This window comes from Chrysochloris asiatica, unplaced genomic scaffold (assembly GCF_000296735.1).
Source record: "Chrysochloris asiatica unplaced genomic scaffold, ChrAsi1.0 scaffold00093, whole genome shotgun sequence".
Taxonomy (NCBI): domain Eukaryota; kingdom Metazoa; phylum Chordata; class Mammalia; order Afrosoricida; family Chrysochloridae; genus Chrysochloris; species Chrysochloris asiatica.
The window spans coordinates 3,677,610-3,697,818 of NW_006408611.1; the positions used below are offsets into that span (position 1 = coordinate 3,677,610).

General features: G+C 43.0%; 2 protein-coding genes across 6 annotated transcripts in view; one reads left to right on the top strand and one right to left on the bottom strand.

Moving 5' to 3' along the window:
- Positions 1–20,209, top strand: part of CTNNA2 (catenin (cadherin-associated protein), alpha 2) — a 1,482,995-nt gene that overhangs the window by 888,253 nt on the left and 574,533 nt on the right. The gene's annotated exons all lie outside the window — the stretch shown is intronic.
- On the bottom strand, positions 13,456–16,180 carry LRRTM1 (leucine rich repeat transmembrane neuronal 1). The gene is made up of 2 exons (XM_006866580.1): positions 15,721–16,180; positions 13,456–15,452 (listed from the first exon to the last, which is right to left on the bottom strand). Exon 2 carries the CDS (start codon positions 15,391–15,393, stop codon positions 13,825–13,827), a length of 1,569 nt encoding a protein of 522 aa, XP_006866642.1. The 5' UTR covers positions 15,394–15,452; positions 15,721–16,180; the 3' UTR covers positions 13,456–13,824.

Here is a 20,209-nt window from a genome sequence, read left to right on the forward strand (position 1 = left end):
AGAAAGCCTCATCTTTCTCCCGCGGAGCAGCTGGTAGTTTCGAACCGCTGACCTTAAGGTTCGCAGCCCGATTCGTAACCACTACGCTACCAGATAGAAGAGAGGATTTACAACACACAGGATAATCACATCAGATCAAAGTTGATCACATCAGATGACATCATGAGAGTGATTGCATCTTAGTGAATCTCCTCATGAAGGTGATAACAACATCTTAACTGCCAAACCACTGAGAATCCTGACCCAGCAAAGTTGACACAAAACCTTAGCTTTCACAGCAGGTTACCAGACACGTGTTGTTGTATAGTCCATTTACACTTATAAGGACCCCATGTAACAAAGGAGAACTGCCTTATGAGGTTTTCTTTGCTGTAATCTTTATGGAAGCCAGTCATCCAGCTTCTCTCCCACAGTGCCACTGTGTGGGTTTGAACTGCCATTCTTTCAGTTTGTATCCAAGCACTTTCCTATTGTGCCGCCAGGGCCCCTTGCCAGGTACATAGTAACATGTGTAATGAATGCTCCCATGTGAGAGTTGCTCTTCATAATAGAACCAGGAAGACATGGATGCTTTTTCTGTGTACTGTGTCAGGGTGAATGTTTTGCTGATACCTCGCCTTCACTGGTGCTATCATTTGCAAGTTTAATTTTTCTGTGATTCATTCAATAAATACATAAAACTCTTTGAAAAAGAAATGATGTGCTAATTTGATTGAGTTTATAATACTATTGGAACTAAAAAATCCATAACTTGTGCTATGTTGCCTTTAGTTGCATTTCATTGACAAAAGGTTCTACTCTTTTTTCCCCCTACAATATGGATACGTATGTGTGTGTGTGTGTTTTTTCCTTTTATACCTTTGTGATTTTTGAAATAATGTGCAAAAAGGGATCAATATGAGAGACTTTGATAAAAGTATCCTGGACAGAAAGTAAAATGTGAAGCTGAATGCCAAGAAGGACCATTATTAAAAACAAAAAAAAATATAGAACCAACTGCAGGGAAATATAGATTTCACTGCAAATGCAATCACTATGGAGTAGAGACAGTGAGAAGATATCACAGAGGGGGTACTTGTTCTGCAGCTGAGGGACAAATGACAGGATTGCCTTGGTCAGCTAAAGACAGATTTTTGCATGGTTCCATTAATTATGTGTAACTTGGCTTTTCCAGACCTTTCTGTGGCAGTCTAACCCAAGCTCTTGCTTGTCTGGGAGCATTCCACTTTATCAAAGGCTGTCTACAATCTGAGATAGAAGTATTGGTCATCCAGGGTTTGCAATACTGAGCATTCTTAATTGATGACAAACATACTGATGGCAGACACCTAATAGAAAATGATTTTTAAAGAGGACCTTGGTTTAAGAAGTCAAAATATGATGGAAGATTCTATCTTTATACTGGCTTTATTTTAAGCACTGTAAACTGTTGGCGGATCTAGCCTTATACGTAAATAATCACGTGTGTTGTTTCATTTGAAAGAGACAAAGAAGGATTTCCTGGCCAAATATGTCACCCAACTGTTCCAGTGTCTGAAATTCAAGCATTAGAGAGAACAATTTCTTTAGGTTATTTCCTCCAGAGAGCCTTGTGTAAGCTGAAAATGACTCTGGGTAGAATTGTTATCACCATTCCTTCCTCGGTGTTCTTCTAGAATGTAGTTTTCGGATTCTTTGAAGAGTTGGCAGACAGAACAAACATTTTGGTGCAAGGGATATTTGGAAAGAGTTGCTATCTATTTGGACATCTCAGAGCTGGTTCAGATTACTCAATCATCAAGGTAAGCATGGGTTTACTTGTGCTGATTTAGTAATCTGATTGGAACAATTTCACCTTTTTTACCACATCAAAGATTCTGCTTCAAGGTATTGCTGGCATTTGTTTCTCTCCCAAGCATAGACTACCTTCCTACACAATTAAAGCCTCTTTTCTAATTTATAATTCCTGGCATGGATAGAGTACCCAGTAAGCAGGTATAGGTTTGAAAAACAAGTGAAACTGTACACTCTAAATTAATAAGTAAGCTTGTGCCTAAGTTGCTTACTGGGTACAAGTAAGCCTGAATTTACCTTGTGAGCTGGTATTCTGCCCCTGTCTTAAAAGCATCATCATGAATGCACCAGGTACATATAGCAAAGAAAAGAGTCATGCATGGGACAGTGGCATAAATGGGCTGTGGTAGCATTGATGACAGGTTTAATAATTGTCCAGACTCCGCTTGGAGAAGGAGAAACTTTAGGAGAGTGTGTTTTATATGTATTCTCCAGGATTCCCTTGTAAGAGTTACGGATTTTTGTCTTTTGAACAGGGCTAGACTTGTCTCATAAGGACACGCCAATCAGAGAAGGAAAGGAAAGTAGATAGGAGGGGGAGGACTCCTAATTTAGAAGAGGTAGTCTTGGGTTCCAGGCCTGGGTGTAGGTGAGGAAAGTTACTTAACTTCTTCTGATCTGAGACTTGTTGCCTACAAAGTGGGTAAAGTTTGTGTCTGTCTGTGAGATTGTTGGCAAAATTAAAATAAATGAAATAGTGAATGTGAACAGCACTTTGTGAACTTTAAAACACATTACTAGCACACCCACACTTGTGTAACTCTCACATCAGAGGTAGGGTCTCTTTACTTACCACCGGCCCTGCTCATCCAGTCACAACCCACCAGGTATTTTTAAAGAGCCGTAAATCAGAAAGGTGAGCAACAGAGCTGTATTCTTTCACCCTATGTATTCAACTTGTATGCCCAGCAAATAATCCGAGAAGCTGGGTTATATGAAGAAAAACATGGCATCGGAATTGGAGGAAGACTGATTAACAACCTGTGATATGCAGATGATACAACTTTGCTTGCTGAAAGTGAAGAGGATTTAAAATACTTACTGATGAAGATCAAAGAGCACAGCCTTTGGTATGGATTGCATCTCAATGTAAAGAAAACAAAAATCCTCACCACTGGACCAATCAACAACGTTAATATAAATGGAGAAAAGATCAAAGTTGTCAAGGACTTCATTCTTCTTAGATCAACCATCAATACTCATGGAAGCAGAAGTCGGGAAATCAAACGACGTATTGCATCAGGCAAATCTGCTACACAAGACCTTTTTAAAACGTTTAAGAGCAAAGATGTCAGCTTCAGGACTAAGGTGTGCCTGACCCAACCCATTGTATTTTTCAGTAACCTCATATACATGTGAAAGCTGGACAGTGAAAAAGGAAGACCATAGAAGAATTGATGCTTTTGAGTTGTGGTGTTAGAGAAGCATATTGAAAGTGTCATGGGCTGCCAAAAGAACCAATAGATCCATTTTGGAAGAAGTGCAGCCAGAGTGCTCTTTGGAGGCCACGATGGCCAAACTTCATCTTTCATACTTCGGACATATTGTCAGAAGGGACCCCGTCGCTGGAGAAGGATACCATATTTGGTAATGTGGAGGGTCAGAGAAAAAGAGGAAGATCCCCAGCGAGATGAACTGGCAGAGTGACAGCATCAATGGGCTCAAGCGTGGCAACAATTGTGTGGCTGGCCCAGGACTGGGCAGTGTTTCATTCTGTTGTGCAGAGGGTCTCTATTAGTCCTTGCTGACTCAATGGCACCTAACAACAACAACAACAACAATCAAACTTGGGGATCTGGATGTTGAATGAGCTAGATATGCAGTGATTCTCACCTGGGAAGCTTAAAAAAAAATCTCCACTCCAATGCCACACCCCACACTAATTAAATCAGCCTTTCTTGGGGTATCAGTGCTTATTAAAGCTTCCAGATGATACTAATATGTAGCCAAGGTAAAAAACTGAGAAGCCGTCTCGTAGCTGAGCAAAAGAGAATGAAGGCTACAGCTAAGCCATGATTTTTCCCTCTTATATAGCAAGGGGAAAAAAAAAAAAAAAAGCTTTCTAACATTGCAATTAAAAGACGCAAACAGCCCACATGCTAGATCAGAATAAAGACAGAAATGACTGAAAAAGATTGAGGCGTCATCGAACCACAGAGACTTATGATGATTACTTGAGCAACAGATCTTGAAACATCTTTCCATCATAATTTTTCTCTTCTCCTCTCTTCTTTTCCTCTCTTCCTTTCTCTCTTCTCACCTCTCTTTCTCCCTGTCCATCTCTGCATCCCTCTATCCCTCTCTTTTTCTCTCTCTCAATTAAAGGGCTCTGAATTCCTAGTAGCAATTTTGGCAACTCACCCACATACAATTTTGCTACATTTAAGTGCCATTGAGTCAGTTCTGACTGATAAGGACCCTGTATAGGAGCAGAAAGCCTCATCTTTCACCCTCGGAGTAGCTGGTGGTCTCGAACTGCTGACCTTATGGTTCGCAGTCCAGTGCTTATTCTACAGAGTCACCATGCTCCTCACATACACATATAATTAACTACTTTAAGAGTCCTGTACAAATTCTTTCTACACTTCCCATCTCCCTGTGGCTTTCCTCTTAGCTGACTGTGCCTGTCTCCGAGCACACCTCACGTGTGGGTAAGTGTGGGTACATGAATGTATCCTCTTTAGGATTTCCCACGATCACGCCCAGCATTCTCTCAAAAACAGTTTTCCCCACCCACATGCCTGAGTGTTGTCATGTTTTCCTTGATCCCCACCCACCATTCTGAAGACCCTGTCTCCCTGTGATTTTCTCTGTACCTTTGAGAAATTCTTGTGCAGGCAAGTCTTGATCAATTAGTATGTGTCTGGGGAATGGGAGTTCATGTGAATTGTAAATTTCTGGTTAAGTGATACTAGCTTGAAAACCACTTTTACTTCAGGTTTTATTGTTGTGGAAAATGATCTTTAACAAAGCAAAGACGTAGAAGGTCTCCTGAGAATGTCTGGATGATTTCTTAAATCTTTGAAAAGACAAAGAAACAGAGGTCCATTGAAGTAAGGTGATTATCTGATGATCACAAATTATGTCCTTTAAAGTACCAAATTGAAAGATCAAGTCTCCTGATTTTTAGATCCTGTTCCTTCTAAGGGTGGTGAATTCACAAGTCTCTTAGCTCGCCAGGCCTGCAGAAGAGTTTTAGTTAACCAGAAGCTGTTAAATGTGAATTACCTTCTAAAAAGAGAACTCTCCCTATTCCCTTATTATGCCATCTGCCTGTGAACTTCACTCATCTGTGTTGCCCGCCTGGCCTCAAAAGTATTGTAGTTTGAGGTACCTGCCTCTCAAGACCATCTTCTTTTGAAGTTTGAGATCTTAGATCACTTCGCTGACTAACTAGGGACTCCTGGTGTGGTGCTATAGCATCAGTGCTGGACTGCGATCCACAAGGTCGGCAGTTCAAACCCACCAGCTGGTCTTTTGAAACCCTAGACAGGGTCACAATGAACTGACTCAATGATACTTATCAAAAATAACAATTCCTCACTAGAATGAGCACATTGATTTTAAAAATTGAGGCTCATGCCCACCTCAAAGACGCCCCAGGCTTGGTTGAAGGAAGAAAAAGCTCAGACAGGTGGGCTGAATTACACTTCCTGGAAGGAATATTATGTTTCTCATTTGCCTTCTTGTTAATTAAATCTCCACTGTTAGCTTGATTTGATTTTTATTTTCTGTTTTCTAAATGAGGTATTGCTTAAGAAAAAGTGGGTCAATTGAGGGTTCTAACTAGTTTTGTCCCAGTTAATTTAAGTTTTGCCATATGTTCTTTGAGAAGCATGTGCTAACTACAGCTCCTTTTGCCTGATTGGCAACCAACCTGAGGGTTTTAAATTTAGGCGTCTAGTTTCCTAGCAAGAACTAGAAAGATTAAAAGGCACAAGATCTAGGTGTACCAAAACCTAATTCTTCAGAAAGGCCCCTTCACGCACAGCATGTTGGTTCAGCTAGCCTATTTTAGACCATGAAACAAGGCTTTACAATCTTGACATTTTGGGCGAAATACACACACACACACACACACACACACACACACACACAACTGAAGGGGCTTCAAAATTTTCTTAGAAAAATGGAATTAAAAGAAAATGGATTCTTCTCTGTGAACTTTTTAAAGTCCTCTCTTGTGTGGGTGTGTGTGTAGTTGTTGTTGTGATGTGTCATTGAGACAGTTCCGACCCAGGGTGACCCTGTGTACAACAGAACAAAACACTGCCCATCCTGTACTCCCCAGTCACACTGGTAATCCAGCTCCTTTAAGCGCTTCCTCTTTTTCGGTGACCCTCTACTTTACCAAGCATGACGTTCTTTTCCAGAGATCAACTCCTCCTGACAAAATGTCCAAAGTACATGAGACCAAGTCCCAACATCCTTGCTTCTAAAGAGCATTCTGGCCGTTTCATATGCTATTCAGGTAATCCATGGTAGGTTCAATCTTCCTCAGATACATCAGTGCTTCTCTGGTCATCCTTATTTATTGCCCAGCTTTCACATGTATATGAGCCAATTAAAAAATACATATATATGTCTTTTTTTGCTGTTTTTGAAAAAGGTATCCTACGCATGGTAGACTGTTATGTAGCATGCTTGACCTTTACGCATTAGATGCATATCCCCACCCTATTACCAAATAGACATTATCAAAATGTCCACTGGCAGCTTCACCCCTAGTTGACAATCAGTGTCATAGAGTTCTGGTGGTGGCAGTAGTATCTGTGTTCTATCCAGGTGGTTCTGACTCATCGCAACCCTGTATAGGACTTCCAAGGTTGTAAATCTTTATGGGCACAGAGAGCCTCATTTTTCTCCCATGGAGCAGCTGGTAGATTAGAACTACTGACCATGCGGTTAGCAGCCCAATTTGTAATCCACTAGGCTACCAGACCTCCATATAGAGGTAACATTCATTTAATCATACAAAAGAAAATGCAGACATATTTCTGACAGTAACATATGGATGTCTCTGAATCCCAAATCCTTTGTTAAGATACTAGACTGGATGACTACTGGACCTTTCTGCTACAGGCCTGTGCAAGGCCTCATCTGTTGGGAGTACCCTGAATTACACAGTTACTAGGAGCCGGAGCAAACAAAGTTGGTGCCAGAATTTCGGAGTCCTAGAATTGTACCGGAGTCCTGATATGGCGCTGTATGGTAAGCACCACACTGCTAACTAAAAAGTCGCCGGTTCATACCCATCAGCTGCTCCTTAGAAATGTATACAGGTTTCTATGAGTCAACAGTAACAATACCAAGCATTGAACCCAAGTTATTCAACAAGAATGCATTGCGGTAGAGACTTAAAATGGCAGCATTTATATTGTGGCCAATTACCACATGCATGGCATGGATGGCGAGGCAGCCAGAAGGATGTATCTACTAATGAAAGTTGAGAATCTAGCCCGTTTTTGTGTTGTGTGCTGCGATGAACAGCATATATCTCCTTGTGTCCTGGCTTATATTTCCTGTGGATGTATACCAAGTCGAGGGATTGTTGGATCATAAAAGACAGAAGGCTGTGACACCGGAGGAGCCGGAGCAGAACCAAGAACCAGAGCACCAGACAGAGCAGTGGACTTCCCAGCCCAGGGAACAAGGAAAGCTGTGTGACTTTGGGTAGGAAGTTTGCTTGTAGAGTGGGGTACCTCCAGGCACATAACTGGGAAAGCTGGGTTTGCTGGTTTACTGATCTAGAGTTGAATGCCTTCAGGCTGAGGCTTTTGGTACAGTGATGTGTCCTACGGGCACTTATTTAACCAGCAACTGACTAGAACAACTGTGCCCAGAGCATTTCTGACCCCAAATTGTAACTTCCCTATTAACCCCATAACTGTGAAGAAAGCAGAATGCATTCAGTGGGTATGAGCTCTATACCCAAACTAGTCCTAAACTCTTTTGCTGGGTGAAGGAGTAGTTACTTCAAGGAAAGAAAAAACAATGTAGCAAAAAGGGCACCAAAACAGACCTCACTGCTTTCCCTATCTGGGTGAGTTTGCATCAAGTACCGAACCTCTGTAAACCTTGGGTTCTTCATCTAAAGATGAGGAGATTCTTTGTACCTCACAAATTGAGATCTAGGTAAAGGCATCTACAATGTAATCACTCAATATATTTTATTTCCTTCCATCCATATCTTTCTCATCTCTACCATTCCCCCCCGCCCCCAACACACAAATAGTACATCCACTTAGATAACACAAGCACACATACAGCGGGCTGGCATAGCGTGCCCATGCATTTACATCGTGTACATCTTGTGACATCTCAAGAAGTCAATTTTGGTTCCATTCACCAATAGTTTGATAACGTTACTTTTGATCGTATTTGTATACTAAAGGCATAAACCAAGCTAAGTAGTCATGGATTGAGTTTGAGAGTTTCCTGCTAATCAGAAAATAAACACCTGAAACTGTGAGTTTGCTGTGGGGTACTTTGCAGCCAGGCCTGAAGGCAGTGAAGTTCCTTGTAGCTGATCTGTGCCCAGCAGGTACATCTCACCAGACAGGTGGAGGGCTGTGTGTGGGGCTGGTACAGCCCAAGCACAGGCTATTTCTGTAGTGGGTGGGGGCCATTTCCCATAGTTGCTCAGAGACCCTGGTGTTGGTCCCACTTGAGACTGGACAGCTGGATGGTGGGGGTGCAGATGTACATTGCCCCAGTCCTACAGGGCTCCTGGGAAGCCAATCAGACCTGTCTCATCCAAGCCAGAGACACATGACCCCCTCTGTACTCTGCTGCATTCATGTGGGCAGGATATTCAAACTGCCTGAGCACAGTGACTGGTCAGCTGGGTGGCAGGCAAGAATTCCCTCAGCTGTGGTGCACATGCTTCGCCCACCTGAGTTGTCACTCTAGCCCTGACCAGGGCTGTTTAGGGGATGGGAACAGTTTTTTTTATTCCTGCATTTGAGAAAGCAGTTTTTACAGACCAAGGAAGGAATCCTGCTGGGAGAGGGGCTGCCTAGAAACTCAAAGGCAGGTTGGTGAGGTTCTGCTGCTGGGAACCAAATCTCTGTATCAACAGGACCAGAAGGAAGACTTAATATTAAATCTGTTGGACAGCAGAAAAAAAAGAAATTGAAGTCAGAAAGATGTATATATATATATATATATACACCATGCTTATGAAAATAACATATGGTGGTTGCTAGGTATGCAAAAACGTATAGTGTATGCATTACTTTCGTACAATAAACCTTAGAGATGTAAAAGGTAAACCCTTGTTTTGGATTACTGAAAACAAAAGTCCTAAGGAATCACGTCCAATTGAAGACGGTCAGGAGATGATGTCCAGTCAGGAATAAGAATTTTGTTTCCTGGATCCTTGGAAAAGAATCACTGTACAGCATGTTTTTGATGGTGAAATGCATATATACTAAATATTCTCAAATGACAGTATTGTCATATGCTGGCTCTTACCACTGTTGCATGATATGAGGGACCAGAAGATCCTCTAGCCTGTAGAGTGTCCCCTGACTATTCACAAATGCCTGAAAATACAGATGGCCGTATCAATCCTTTAACACCTTAATTGTTACTGATTTTGTTGGATTCTTTCCTGAGAGAAGGAAGAAGAAGAAAGAAATTAGGGTAATTAATGCTTGCGGGGAGTCATGTGATGTGACGGTTTACGTGTATACAGTTACATATATAGACATACATTTGGTTAGATATGTATAAGTATGTATATGTATATGGAGGGATATGCACCTTCCCTAAACTTCATTTCCAAAGCCTGTTTAACAATTGTTCTAGCTAATTTCTTGTTATTTTGCTTTCCACCAATGGGAAACCCAAATCAATCAACATAACTACTGATCTAGAGGAGATAATTATTTGGACTTCCCTGAACCACTGTGATATCTATTCTTCAAAGCAGATAGAAATTCTGATCTTCCCATTTTCTGCTTTCTGTGAGAGTTCCTTTTTATAAGGTCATTCCAGATAGAGGACAGGCAGCAAACTTGTTGGTACATTAGTTAATATAACCCAGAAAAGCAGGTGGTCCTTAATATTTCAGTGATCTGTGTGTTGTTGTTTGGAAAGTATGAGAGGAATAACAAGTGACATTTGCCCCTCTAATTACTTACACATACTCATAAATGTGTTGTTGGTGCTAAATCATACCAAATGTCTGCCTTCCTGGAGGCAGGGGAAAAGTAAGCATTCTTATACTTTGAAGTGCTTGGTAGAATATAAACACAGGTGTTTTGTTTGTTTTAAAAGCTCTCTTTCCCTAGAATGACCTTGTGTGTGTGTGTGTGTGTGTGTGTGTGTGATGGCAACTTTATAGTCTTGGAAGCATGGGGCAGGTTGTGGAGTACCTGGTCTGGCTACCTTGGCTGAAGACAGTCAGGGATGCAGTTTCTCTGAGAACAGATCTAAGGATGGTTTTCATTTGATCTACTCCTTCTGGCACAATTTAAAAAAACTACTAGGTCTAAAACTGGCTTGCAACTGTCTTTTGTCATTTACAAAAGCTTTTACATATATGTTATTGTTGTTAAGTGCCGTCGAGTCGATTCCAACCCATAGTGACCCTATATAAGGTTTTTGAGGAGCAGCTGGTGAGCTTGAACTGCCAACCTTACAGTTCAAATGGCTTTGTAGTCTGGTGCTTTAATCGACAGCGCCACACCAGGACTCCTTTACATATATTCTATCTCTCTCTCTCTCTCTCTCTCTCTATATATATATATATATATATATATATTCAAAAAACCCCAGTAGCATCACTGAACTTTAATCAGCTACAAAGGTACTGCATATGGAGGGTTAATCCATTGCAATGTCCAGGCAGAGACTTGAATTGAGGCCTTAAATTCTTTTCAGCTCACACAGGATAATGCGATTAGCACCCTCTGTAGGAAAAACAACAAAAAATGTTCTACACCCTTAAAAATTAGATTAACTGCCTGTAGTTTACTTAGCGGGGTCAGAGCATGTTTCTTGAAGTTTAGAGATTAATTAATATGAGAGAGAAAAGATTTCAAGTGTCACAAAATCTTAGTTAAAACTACTATTTTCCCTTATCCATGACTTCTCCCTCCCTCTGCCAGTCTCCATAGCAAGAGTCATATGAGCATGATGATATGATGTGAGCTAAATCCTCCTCTGTAGAAAACATCTTTGTGTTTGCTTGCTTACATAGACACACTATGCAGGAATGTAGACACACACACAAGGTAAGAACAGGGTTTCTGTAGCCATCGTTTGCTTTCAAGGCTTCAGCCATGAATAAGTTCCCTCTTCATCATGATCTTTCATTAGATTTACTTTGACTTCAGTATCTTTTACATACAGGGTGTTCAGTTGTTTGGGTGGGTATAGAGGAAGTAACTGCATAAAACAAGACACGATTAGTTTCTCTTTCTCATGGCCAATTAAAAAAAAAAAAAAAAGAAAGAAAGAAGTCTTTGGATCAGGCGATAAAATCTAGAGTTTCCAATATTCATATTGGTGGTGGTGATGGTGATGCTAAGGTGAGCTTGCAGTTATGATGTTTGCCAGAAAGGCTTTGCTTCTGGAAGCTTTCCCTCAAAGCACACCAACACACAAGCCTTAATGCACCAAGTCAGAGTATCTTTTTGACACTAGATTCCTATACCCTTCCTGTGGAGAGGTTAAATTAATGAGCCCTCCTTCAATTCACACGATTTGGGGATTCAAAAAATAAAGGCATATCTTCCAGAGGAGGACGGGGTACTGAGGTTTAATTATAGATGAGAGGCACAGCCCTGAGAGAACCTTGTTCCTGCCCTCCAAGGGCCATGCTAGTTAAAACAGCAACCTCAAATCATCATGCTTAGATTAAATCCAAAACCTCCTCCTCAGAGTTACCAAACCAAGCACCTTTCTTAACAGTCTGAATACCATATGTGTATGGTATGTGTCAGAATGTCTTGTTTGAATCACAAAGCGGGGTGAAGTTTCCTGGTCTGGAAGAATGAGCTAGGATGTATGTGTTGTGTATGTGTATATCTGTGTTTCAAAGAAGCGCTCTCCATACAATGGACAGCTTAAAAACATGCATAATATTTCTCTTGAACTGCTTCTTAAAAGCAGTATTTTTAGACTTCTTGGTTTCTCCATTGGTGCAAGAGAAACATGCCACCTGCCTGACTGGTACCAGTCTGCATTTCAAGAAGCAGGCTTTGCCTCTCCAGCTTGGTGGCTGGGGGCATTTGCATTTTCAAGGGTGGTGGTTACTGATTTATCCTCATTTCTCTTTCTGTTATTTGGACTTCTTACTTTAAAAAAAAACAACAAAAAAAAAAACCAAACAGGTCAGTTTCTAGTATCATTTAGGTGGGTGAGCACCTGAGTTTGAGAATGACTTCTGAAAATGGACAACACTGTTTCAGTTTTTACCATTTGTCATCCATGACAGTTTCTTTCCATCATATATTTGCTGCATGGTTAACTAATGAAAGACGCCCCTCCCTTTCAATGCACACTCCTCCCCCTTCTTTTTCACCCACATCCACCAACTGCTACTACCACCACCTCCTCACTCTTAGTCCAATAAAAAACCTAAATCTCAATGATGCACCCGGAAATATTTGAGAGGGTAGGAAGGGGCAATCATTGCTCTGAACATCGAAATTAAAAAATAAATAAAAAACACAAGAAAATCGAGCATTACACAAAAAGAGCAATCTCAAATGAAACAAGTTTTCTGTCTTGGGTTACCAAGTGCTCACTGGTCTTTATTATTCCCAATATTCCCCTTTATAATTCCTAGATTCAATAATATGCAAACACATTATCAAATGATGATATCCACTCCCATGAGATCTTGCCAGTCTCTAATGTATTTTGCTACAAGTCATTACCCTGTAGGCCTTTCTCCCTTTGTCTTAGATAGGATTTTCTCATCTTATCCCATAGAAACTAAGAGTGTGTTAGCACTGTTCAGAACTTGAGCTTGCTGCAGTCTTAGACATATTCTCCAGAGCACAGCTTTCATTATGGAGCGTTTGGATTCTGCCTCACTCCTTTCAGCTAAGCTAGAGCAGGAAATGTTGGAGGGGGGACACTCTCTTTCACAAGGGATTATATGAAAAAGGGCACAAATGCTACCAAGTCTGGAGAATCCAGGGGCATAAGAGAATTATGAACAAGTGGCATTTGTGAGATTTTGAATTGATTTGAAAGATGATTACATTATATGCAAAAATATTTTTTGTTCATAGAATAAACTGTCTGGCACTACCTGTTAAGAGCCATTTGCAATGCTCTCTGTCTTAAAAAACTGAGCAGCGATGCCCAATCCTCAGCCCATCTTTCACTTGCTTTGAAGTGATTAGATTGCTACTCTCCATAACCTAAGAATAATGTAAAAGGTCTTGTTAATGCTTAAGTCCTCACTCCTGTGGGTTAAATGAAGCTAAATTACTATACTGACAAGCTTTGTTTGCCCTTCTTAAAATTCCATATGGATTCTTATTACTTTGCTGCTGAATTTTTCTCTGGCCATTGGATTCTCCCCAAGGAAGGGCATTTCAACTGTTGCTTCTCTTGTAACACAGGTAACAATCCATTTAGGTTACACCAGTCTGTAAAAACTGTAAATGCTATTTTATTTTAAACATTTTAGTTTACAAAAAAAAAAAATCAATGATTGGTACCTTTTTACACTCTCAGATTCCTGAATATGGACAGATCTTCAAAGGAAGGAAGGAATTCTCATATGAAATTTAAGACAGACTGTCCTGAAGGTTGTGGGGTGGGGTTTTGTTGTGTTTTATTTCGGTTTGTTTTGTTTTTAAGACACAATAAAGCTAAAATGTCAAGTCCTGGGAGAGATCCCCTTACAGTTTCAGTCAAGGAGCATTAGAGTACAGACAAGGAGACCTCAGCCTGGTGCCCGCCGGCCCGTCCCGGCTGCCCAGTCGTATTTGGTAGTGCACGGGTTGAGAGCCACCGGGACCATCACACCTCGCATTCCCTCGCTGGCTGCTGGTGGCAGGTACAGGAGCCGTACTCGTTGATGATCACCAGAGCTCCTTCAATGTGGTTCGGTTTGTAATCAACGTAGTATTCCTGGGCAGACATGGCAGCCATCTGATGCATGGTCTGCTTCTGCTTTTGCTTTCTGCGCTGCGTGACAAAGCACTGTCTGAGTTGCCTGAGGCTGGCGGGGAAACACTTCCACGACACATAAAGCACCAGGACCACGATGAGGAAGGAAAAAATGAGGGCCATGGTGCCTGTGACCACCTTGTGGATCTGTACCGCGTTCTCAGCGTGCTCGCCGCCAGGGAGAGCCACGGTGGCCGGTTCCGCGGTGCCGTCTGGCTGCCCCTCCTGGCTGTCGGCGAGCGTAGTGACCGGGCCAGCGGGGGATCCTTGATCACTGCGGTTGGTGACAGCCGAAAGTAGGTGGCCACTGGTGGGCTCGGCACCATCCTCGCACAGGTGGAAGGCGTACACTGCATCCAGGACGTCCTCGCCCTGCGCGTACTCGGGGCTGGCACACTGCAAGTTGCCATCATAGCGCCCTTGGAAGTTGCTGAGCCAGGAGGCCAGGGCGCACACGTTGCGCCCGCAGTCCCACAGGTTCCCAGCTAAGGTGATGCTCGTCAGAGACTTCCAGGAGTTGAGGATTCGGGGCTCTATGTAGGTGAGGCGGTTGGAGTCCAGCTGCAAGGACTGCAGGTATGGCACAGTCTCGAACACATGGGGTTCCATGTACTCGATCTCGTTGCCCGACAAGTCCATTTTTTCCAGGTTCCAAACCCAGTCCAGCGAGCTGACCACAATGGCCACCTTGTTCCTACGCAGGCAGAGCGAGTGCAGGGAGATGAGGCGCGGGAAGTGGGCAAAGTTCACCTTGACCAAGTCGTTGTGCTCCAAATGCAGTTCAGTGAGCTTAAACAAGCCAGCGAAAGAGTTGCGCGCCAGGCTCTTGAGCTGATTGTATCCGATGTCGAGAAACTTGAGGCTACGGCAGTCCTGAAAGATGCGCACGGGCACGAACTGGATGGCATTGGCCCGCATGTGCAGCGTGGTGAGCTTCCGCAACCCGTGGAAGAGGTCGGGCGCGAGCGCCTGCAGTTTGTTGTAGGAGAGGTCCACGCTGCGCAGGTTAGGCATGGGTCGGAAGGTGGTGTTGGCCAGTTGGGTGATCTGGTTGGAACTCAGCGTGAGTTCCTTAACTCGGCGCAGTTTCTGAAAGGCGTCTCCCTGCACGGAGCAGATGTGATTGTGATCCAGATAGAGCCACGTGAGCTGCATTAACCCCGTGAACTGGCCGGCGCGCAGCTCCGAGAGGCTGTTGTAGCGCAGGGACAAGCCCAGCAGGCCGGACAGGTTGTGGGGCGCCTCGGTGAGGTTGAGTGCCTCGCAGTACAGCAGCCGCCCCTCGCACCGGCACAGCTGCGGGCACCCGCTGGGGGCGGCGGGCAGCATCTGAAAGCAGGCCCCCAGCAGACACAAGACCACCCCCGAGGGCCTCCTCAGTAGCCAGTATAGACAGAGACCGAGCAGCAGGAAATCCATTAGCGAGAATCTTTCCAGAGAGGCTGGAGAATGTCCATTGGAAGCGCTCGGTCAGAAATCTACATCATATTTTATTCCGAGGGAGGGGGAGGGGGAGAAAAGGGCAAAAATCAAATAAATATAGAGAAATAAAGAAGGACTCCCCCCGCTCCCGAGAAAACACACATTCACCTCTAAGCATGCAGAAAGCTGAGCAGCATAGAAAGTTCACAGCTACGGGAAGATCAAAGAGATGGTGATTTAGTCCATGTTAGATGCTGCAGCAAAGAAAAGGGAGGAAAAAAAAAATCTTCGGGAAAGAATTTAATTAAAAAGTGTCTTACCCACCCTTTTCCAGAGAGTGACAACCTCCATTCAGCTGCTCCCTTTGTGTGCAGGCTAATTATATGCAGGACGACAGAAGACCCCTCTGTGTTTCCGAGGCAGTCCCGGTCCGCGGCCGGCGGATCTGGCAGGCGCACAATGTCTCACTTTGCTGCTCGGCTCGGGGCTGCAAGGGCGGCCGGCGAGGTGGGGAGGCGACTTCTAGGACCCGCAAGTTTCCCAACTACGTGCCGGAGCCCGGGCTTCGCCTTCCTGCCTTCGTCCTTTCCCTCTGCAGTTAGGACTGTGACGTTGTGGTGAGGGAAAAACTCCAAACTCGGGGCTCGCGACTCCCCAGGATTTGACCGTCTGGTTAATGTCCGTCATTGGAAACCACCAGTGACCAGCGCCACTTTTTACTCCGCGGAGACCTCCTGCCATTCGCGCCTGGAGCGGCTGCGGGGAGCGGACTCGCTCATGCTTTGCGGTCGGCGGGCGACTAGGAGGTGCGGGCGGTGCGGGCGGCGCGGGCGGCGGCGCGGGGAGCGGCGAGAGGCGCCCTGGCTCCTTCCCTCTGCCAAGCTGTGTGCGGCGCGAGCTTGCACAAGCACTAACTGCTCACTGAGTGTCGTAAGCTGCTCACGATTGTGCGTCTTCCCGGAGCACCTCAGACATGGGCAGATTGAAAAGGGGTGGGCATAAAACCAACATTTTACCCAACCACTAAAGTAATACATGTTCTTTGATGAAATGGAAAACACTTTCAGCTTTTTTACCCGTATTTCAAAAAGGGGAGGGGGTAGAAGTAGGGGCAGCATCATCAATGACAAGATATTTCCAAGTGGGAAATTGAAATATTCTGTTCTCTCCCCGTTCCCTTTCGGCATTTTTTTTTTTTTTTTCTTCTTCTTTTTCTTTAAAGGCGTCTACGTGTAAGAGATACGTAGGAATCTGTTGAGAAATCAACATTTGGTTCTTTGCTTTAGAAAAGCAAACTGGGAGGAGGCAGGGGAAAGCAATGATTTGGTGGTTTGGCTAAGATTGTTTTTTTTTTTTTTTTCTTTGCGGACGCTGGAGTTCTGCAGTAGGCCAGCCCTTTTGGTGGTGGTTGGAGTAATGCTTTCCAAACCCAGGCGGCCTTAGAAGCCATCTCAGTCCCTGTGGGTGAGACCCAGGGTGGCAGAAACAGATGTCTCTGTACAGGGAGACTTGACTGAGATCCCACTGGGGCTTTAATCACTCTCCATAGATAGCTATGGGGTCCCCGTGGATTAAAGACAGTTTCTGCTGTTTAGCATGGGAAGACCTGCCCCTGACATGTGCAGGTCATGGGGATGACTGTACTTCGCAGTGCACCCTACTCCAGAAGAATGTACTGTAGACTGGATGTAGACTGGAAAGGACACAGGGAAGTCTAATGAAAACTGCTCCCCTTCATACACATAACCCGTATTGAACTTTGTACTAAATTCTGCTGCTTTTCTTCAACGTATAAATAACAGCTCTTACCTGATACCTGGTCATTTCCATTCACAACCATTTGTAGGTAGGGCTTCTTACAACTAGCTCTCTCTTTCCTTCCAACTTGTGGGAAGAAGATCTGCATCGTTAATGGCAGGTATCTGGGCCTTAGTGTTGTTAAGTGCTGTTAAGTTGCTTCCTACTTGTGAACCTGTATAGGTTCCTAAGAGCAGCTGGTACTTGATCGTCCTCTGTAAAAACAAAAAACAAAAAACAATAATATCCTCAAAGATGGTTGAGAAACCTTGCTTGGAAGAGTGAATGTGGCCAAGGTTAGCTTCTTGACAAAGATGTTCAGGGAGGTGACAGAGAGAATCAAATGTGAAACTCCAGCTCCTCTCTTTTAATTACCTTCATTTCTGGCTCAAATTGAGAATCAGTAGTCATTAGCTATAGTGGTATACACTTTAATATGAATGAGGGTACCTATGTGTACCAGAGCTCCCAAGTTTGATTGATTTTGGACAAGAACTGGTAATTATCATTCAAGCTGTAGAGGCCAACCAATGGAATCAAAGTCACTGGAGGTACTTTTCAGGAAAAGTCATATGAACAAAGGCATGAATCATTCCATTTTGTATTCATCTGAGATTTGCCCTGGTCATTCATTTCTGAGATGCATCATTTAATTGAAAGGAACACAAATCTGAAATGTCCTAGACATCACATGCTGTCTTAGGAGCTATAAGAGACGTTTAAAAATTCAACCCCCTTAGATTTGCTCATAAAGAAACTGAGACCCAGAGACATCAGGAAATCATCTAAGGTCACACAGCCTTACTGACACAGAGGAGTTTTCTGATCCCCTTCCCAGTACGGTGTTCTTTCTTTGTCAGTCATGGTGGTTGCTTCTCGATCACTCTTGCTTCCTATCTAACTCTGGACTAGCACCTGCAGGTTTTCTCCTGGCACCTCTGAGGTGCTGCAGAACGCTTATACAGACAATTTCACCATCAAGTGGTTTCACCTCTTGCCAATGCAATTATTCCTGACAGCAGGCTGGCTGATTGAGCCATAAACTCTAAAAGGTTTGCAGGGGAGTGGGGGTGGTGGTGAGGGGCAGGGGTGGACAGGGGCAAACAGTGACCAGCCATTCAGCACACATTGTAAGTACAAGTCACCCAATCCCCATGACTGCTAGGAAGAAAATCCTCCCCATGCAGGCTGCTTGGCAAAGTGGTGACAGAGGCTGCCAAATGGGCAAGAAGAGATCCCACTTTGGATGTCACTTGATTTGCAGAGCAGTACAGAGAAGCAGGAAAGAGTTGTGTGTTGGCAAGAAGGGAAAAGAATAAAATTAAATTCACTGCATTTATATATGAGTTTTCTTCTAACTATGCTACCAAAACGTTGAAGATGCTTTTAGATTGTAATCAAGACATACATACGTATACACACACAGATTTCTTTTCATATTATCATCCAGTAAATGATTCCATGATTTCATCTGGATGGTATCTTTTAAGCCTTCCCCTCTTCTAATGTGGCAAGTTTGCATCTTTTCCACAGTTTTAAACCCCTTGGCAAAACCGTATACATTAACAGATTGAAATGAGCTTTATTGAAATTTAGCTATTCTAAGTCATCTAAGTTGCAGAATCCCAATTTATTATGTATTTAAAGCATACCAGCACTGATTAAATCAATGCAAATTAGGTTAAATAAGAACAACATGAATCAAGTGTTTCAGCAAAGTTGAGTTGAGAAAAGACAACTTTTGAGTCACCACAGCAAGTTGATACGGCTGTTTTTCACGAGTTTTAATTTCAGACTTGTAAGTGTCCAAGATGCTAAAAAGGAGAAAAAGAAATTAGTTCAACTAAAGTTCTCATTCCTCCTGTTTTTTGGTTGGTGTGTTTTTTTCTTTCTTTTCTTATAGCTCCTTACCTGTCTTGTGAGAATGAATAATTCAATGGTTATAATGTGATTATTGTGTGTATTTGAGGAATCTCTATTTTTTGAGCTTGTCATGGATGTCTGTTGGTGAATGTCTTCTTCATTGTTGGCTCTCTGATGAGAGACACTGTACACTTTGCAAACATCCTTCCCAGTTGTCATGTTTGTGTGGGAAAGAAGCTTGAACTTGTCTTAATGAACCACTTATAGCAGCAATTCAAATGGTGTCCAGAACTCTACCCAAAACCACCAAGTTAATGTGGTAACTAAGACTTTCTTCGTGAGGTCAGGAACTAAAGGGATGAAAATGTTGGTTGGAAATGTTGTTCAGCATATGAGAAGGAAGTCATGGGTACTTGAAGTGTGAACCACATTGCCTGAACATAATCTGAAACTAAGGAAACGAATGTATAAGAGAGTAGCACATAGGAGCAAACTCACTGGGATCAGAGAAGCTTGAAGGAGGGACAAGTACTTAACAACTCCTTTCTTCAATCTTGTAAATTAACCTCTGCATAATCAACTCTGCTGCTTTATCTTGGTACTTTGGCTGCAGGTCATATGCATTTTGTGGAGGGACATGCCTCACCTCTTCCAGTTCATCTCAACTGAAGGCCACCTCCAATTTATGCATTTTATTTAAAATAGTTTGTGAATCATGAGGTGCCGGTGAAAAAGCCTCAAATGAATGTACATTCAGGAGATTGTCTTTCCATTAAGAGTCTTTGTTAGTGTTCAAGCAAGAGAAATTCGAGAGGCAAATTTAATGTTCTGTCGTCTCTGTTAGAGATAAAGCCTAGACCTTTATCTTTATGCCGTAGTCCTTAATTTTCAGTATCACTGAACCATGGGTTTGCTTTAAAAAGAAACATTTAGAGGAAGAGGGGGTTGCAGAACTGGAGTCCAACTGGAATCAGTTGGAAAGAATTAACATTGCTTTTTCTCTGGGCACATACCATACAATTTTGTTTTCTAAGATGCTGCTAAAGATGCATATGGAACCTATGTGAGGACCAAAGTGCTTCTCTTAGGAGATCTACTTAGGAGAAACCAATTCGAATGTTGTTGTTGACCCTGTGTACAACAGATCAAACCA

Excerpts from the sequence above, each read along its gene's own strand:
- LRRTM1 (XM_006866580.1), bottom strand. The coding sequence starts at position 15,393 with ATGGATTTCCTGCTGCTCGGTCTCTGTCTATACTGGCTACTGAGGAGG.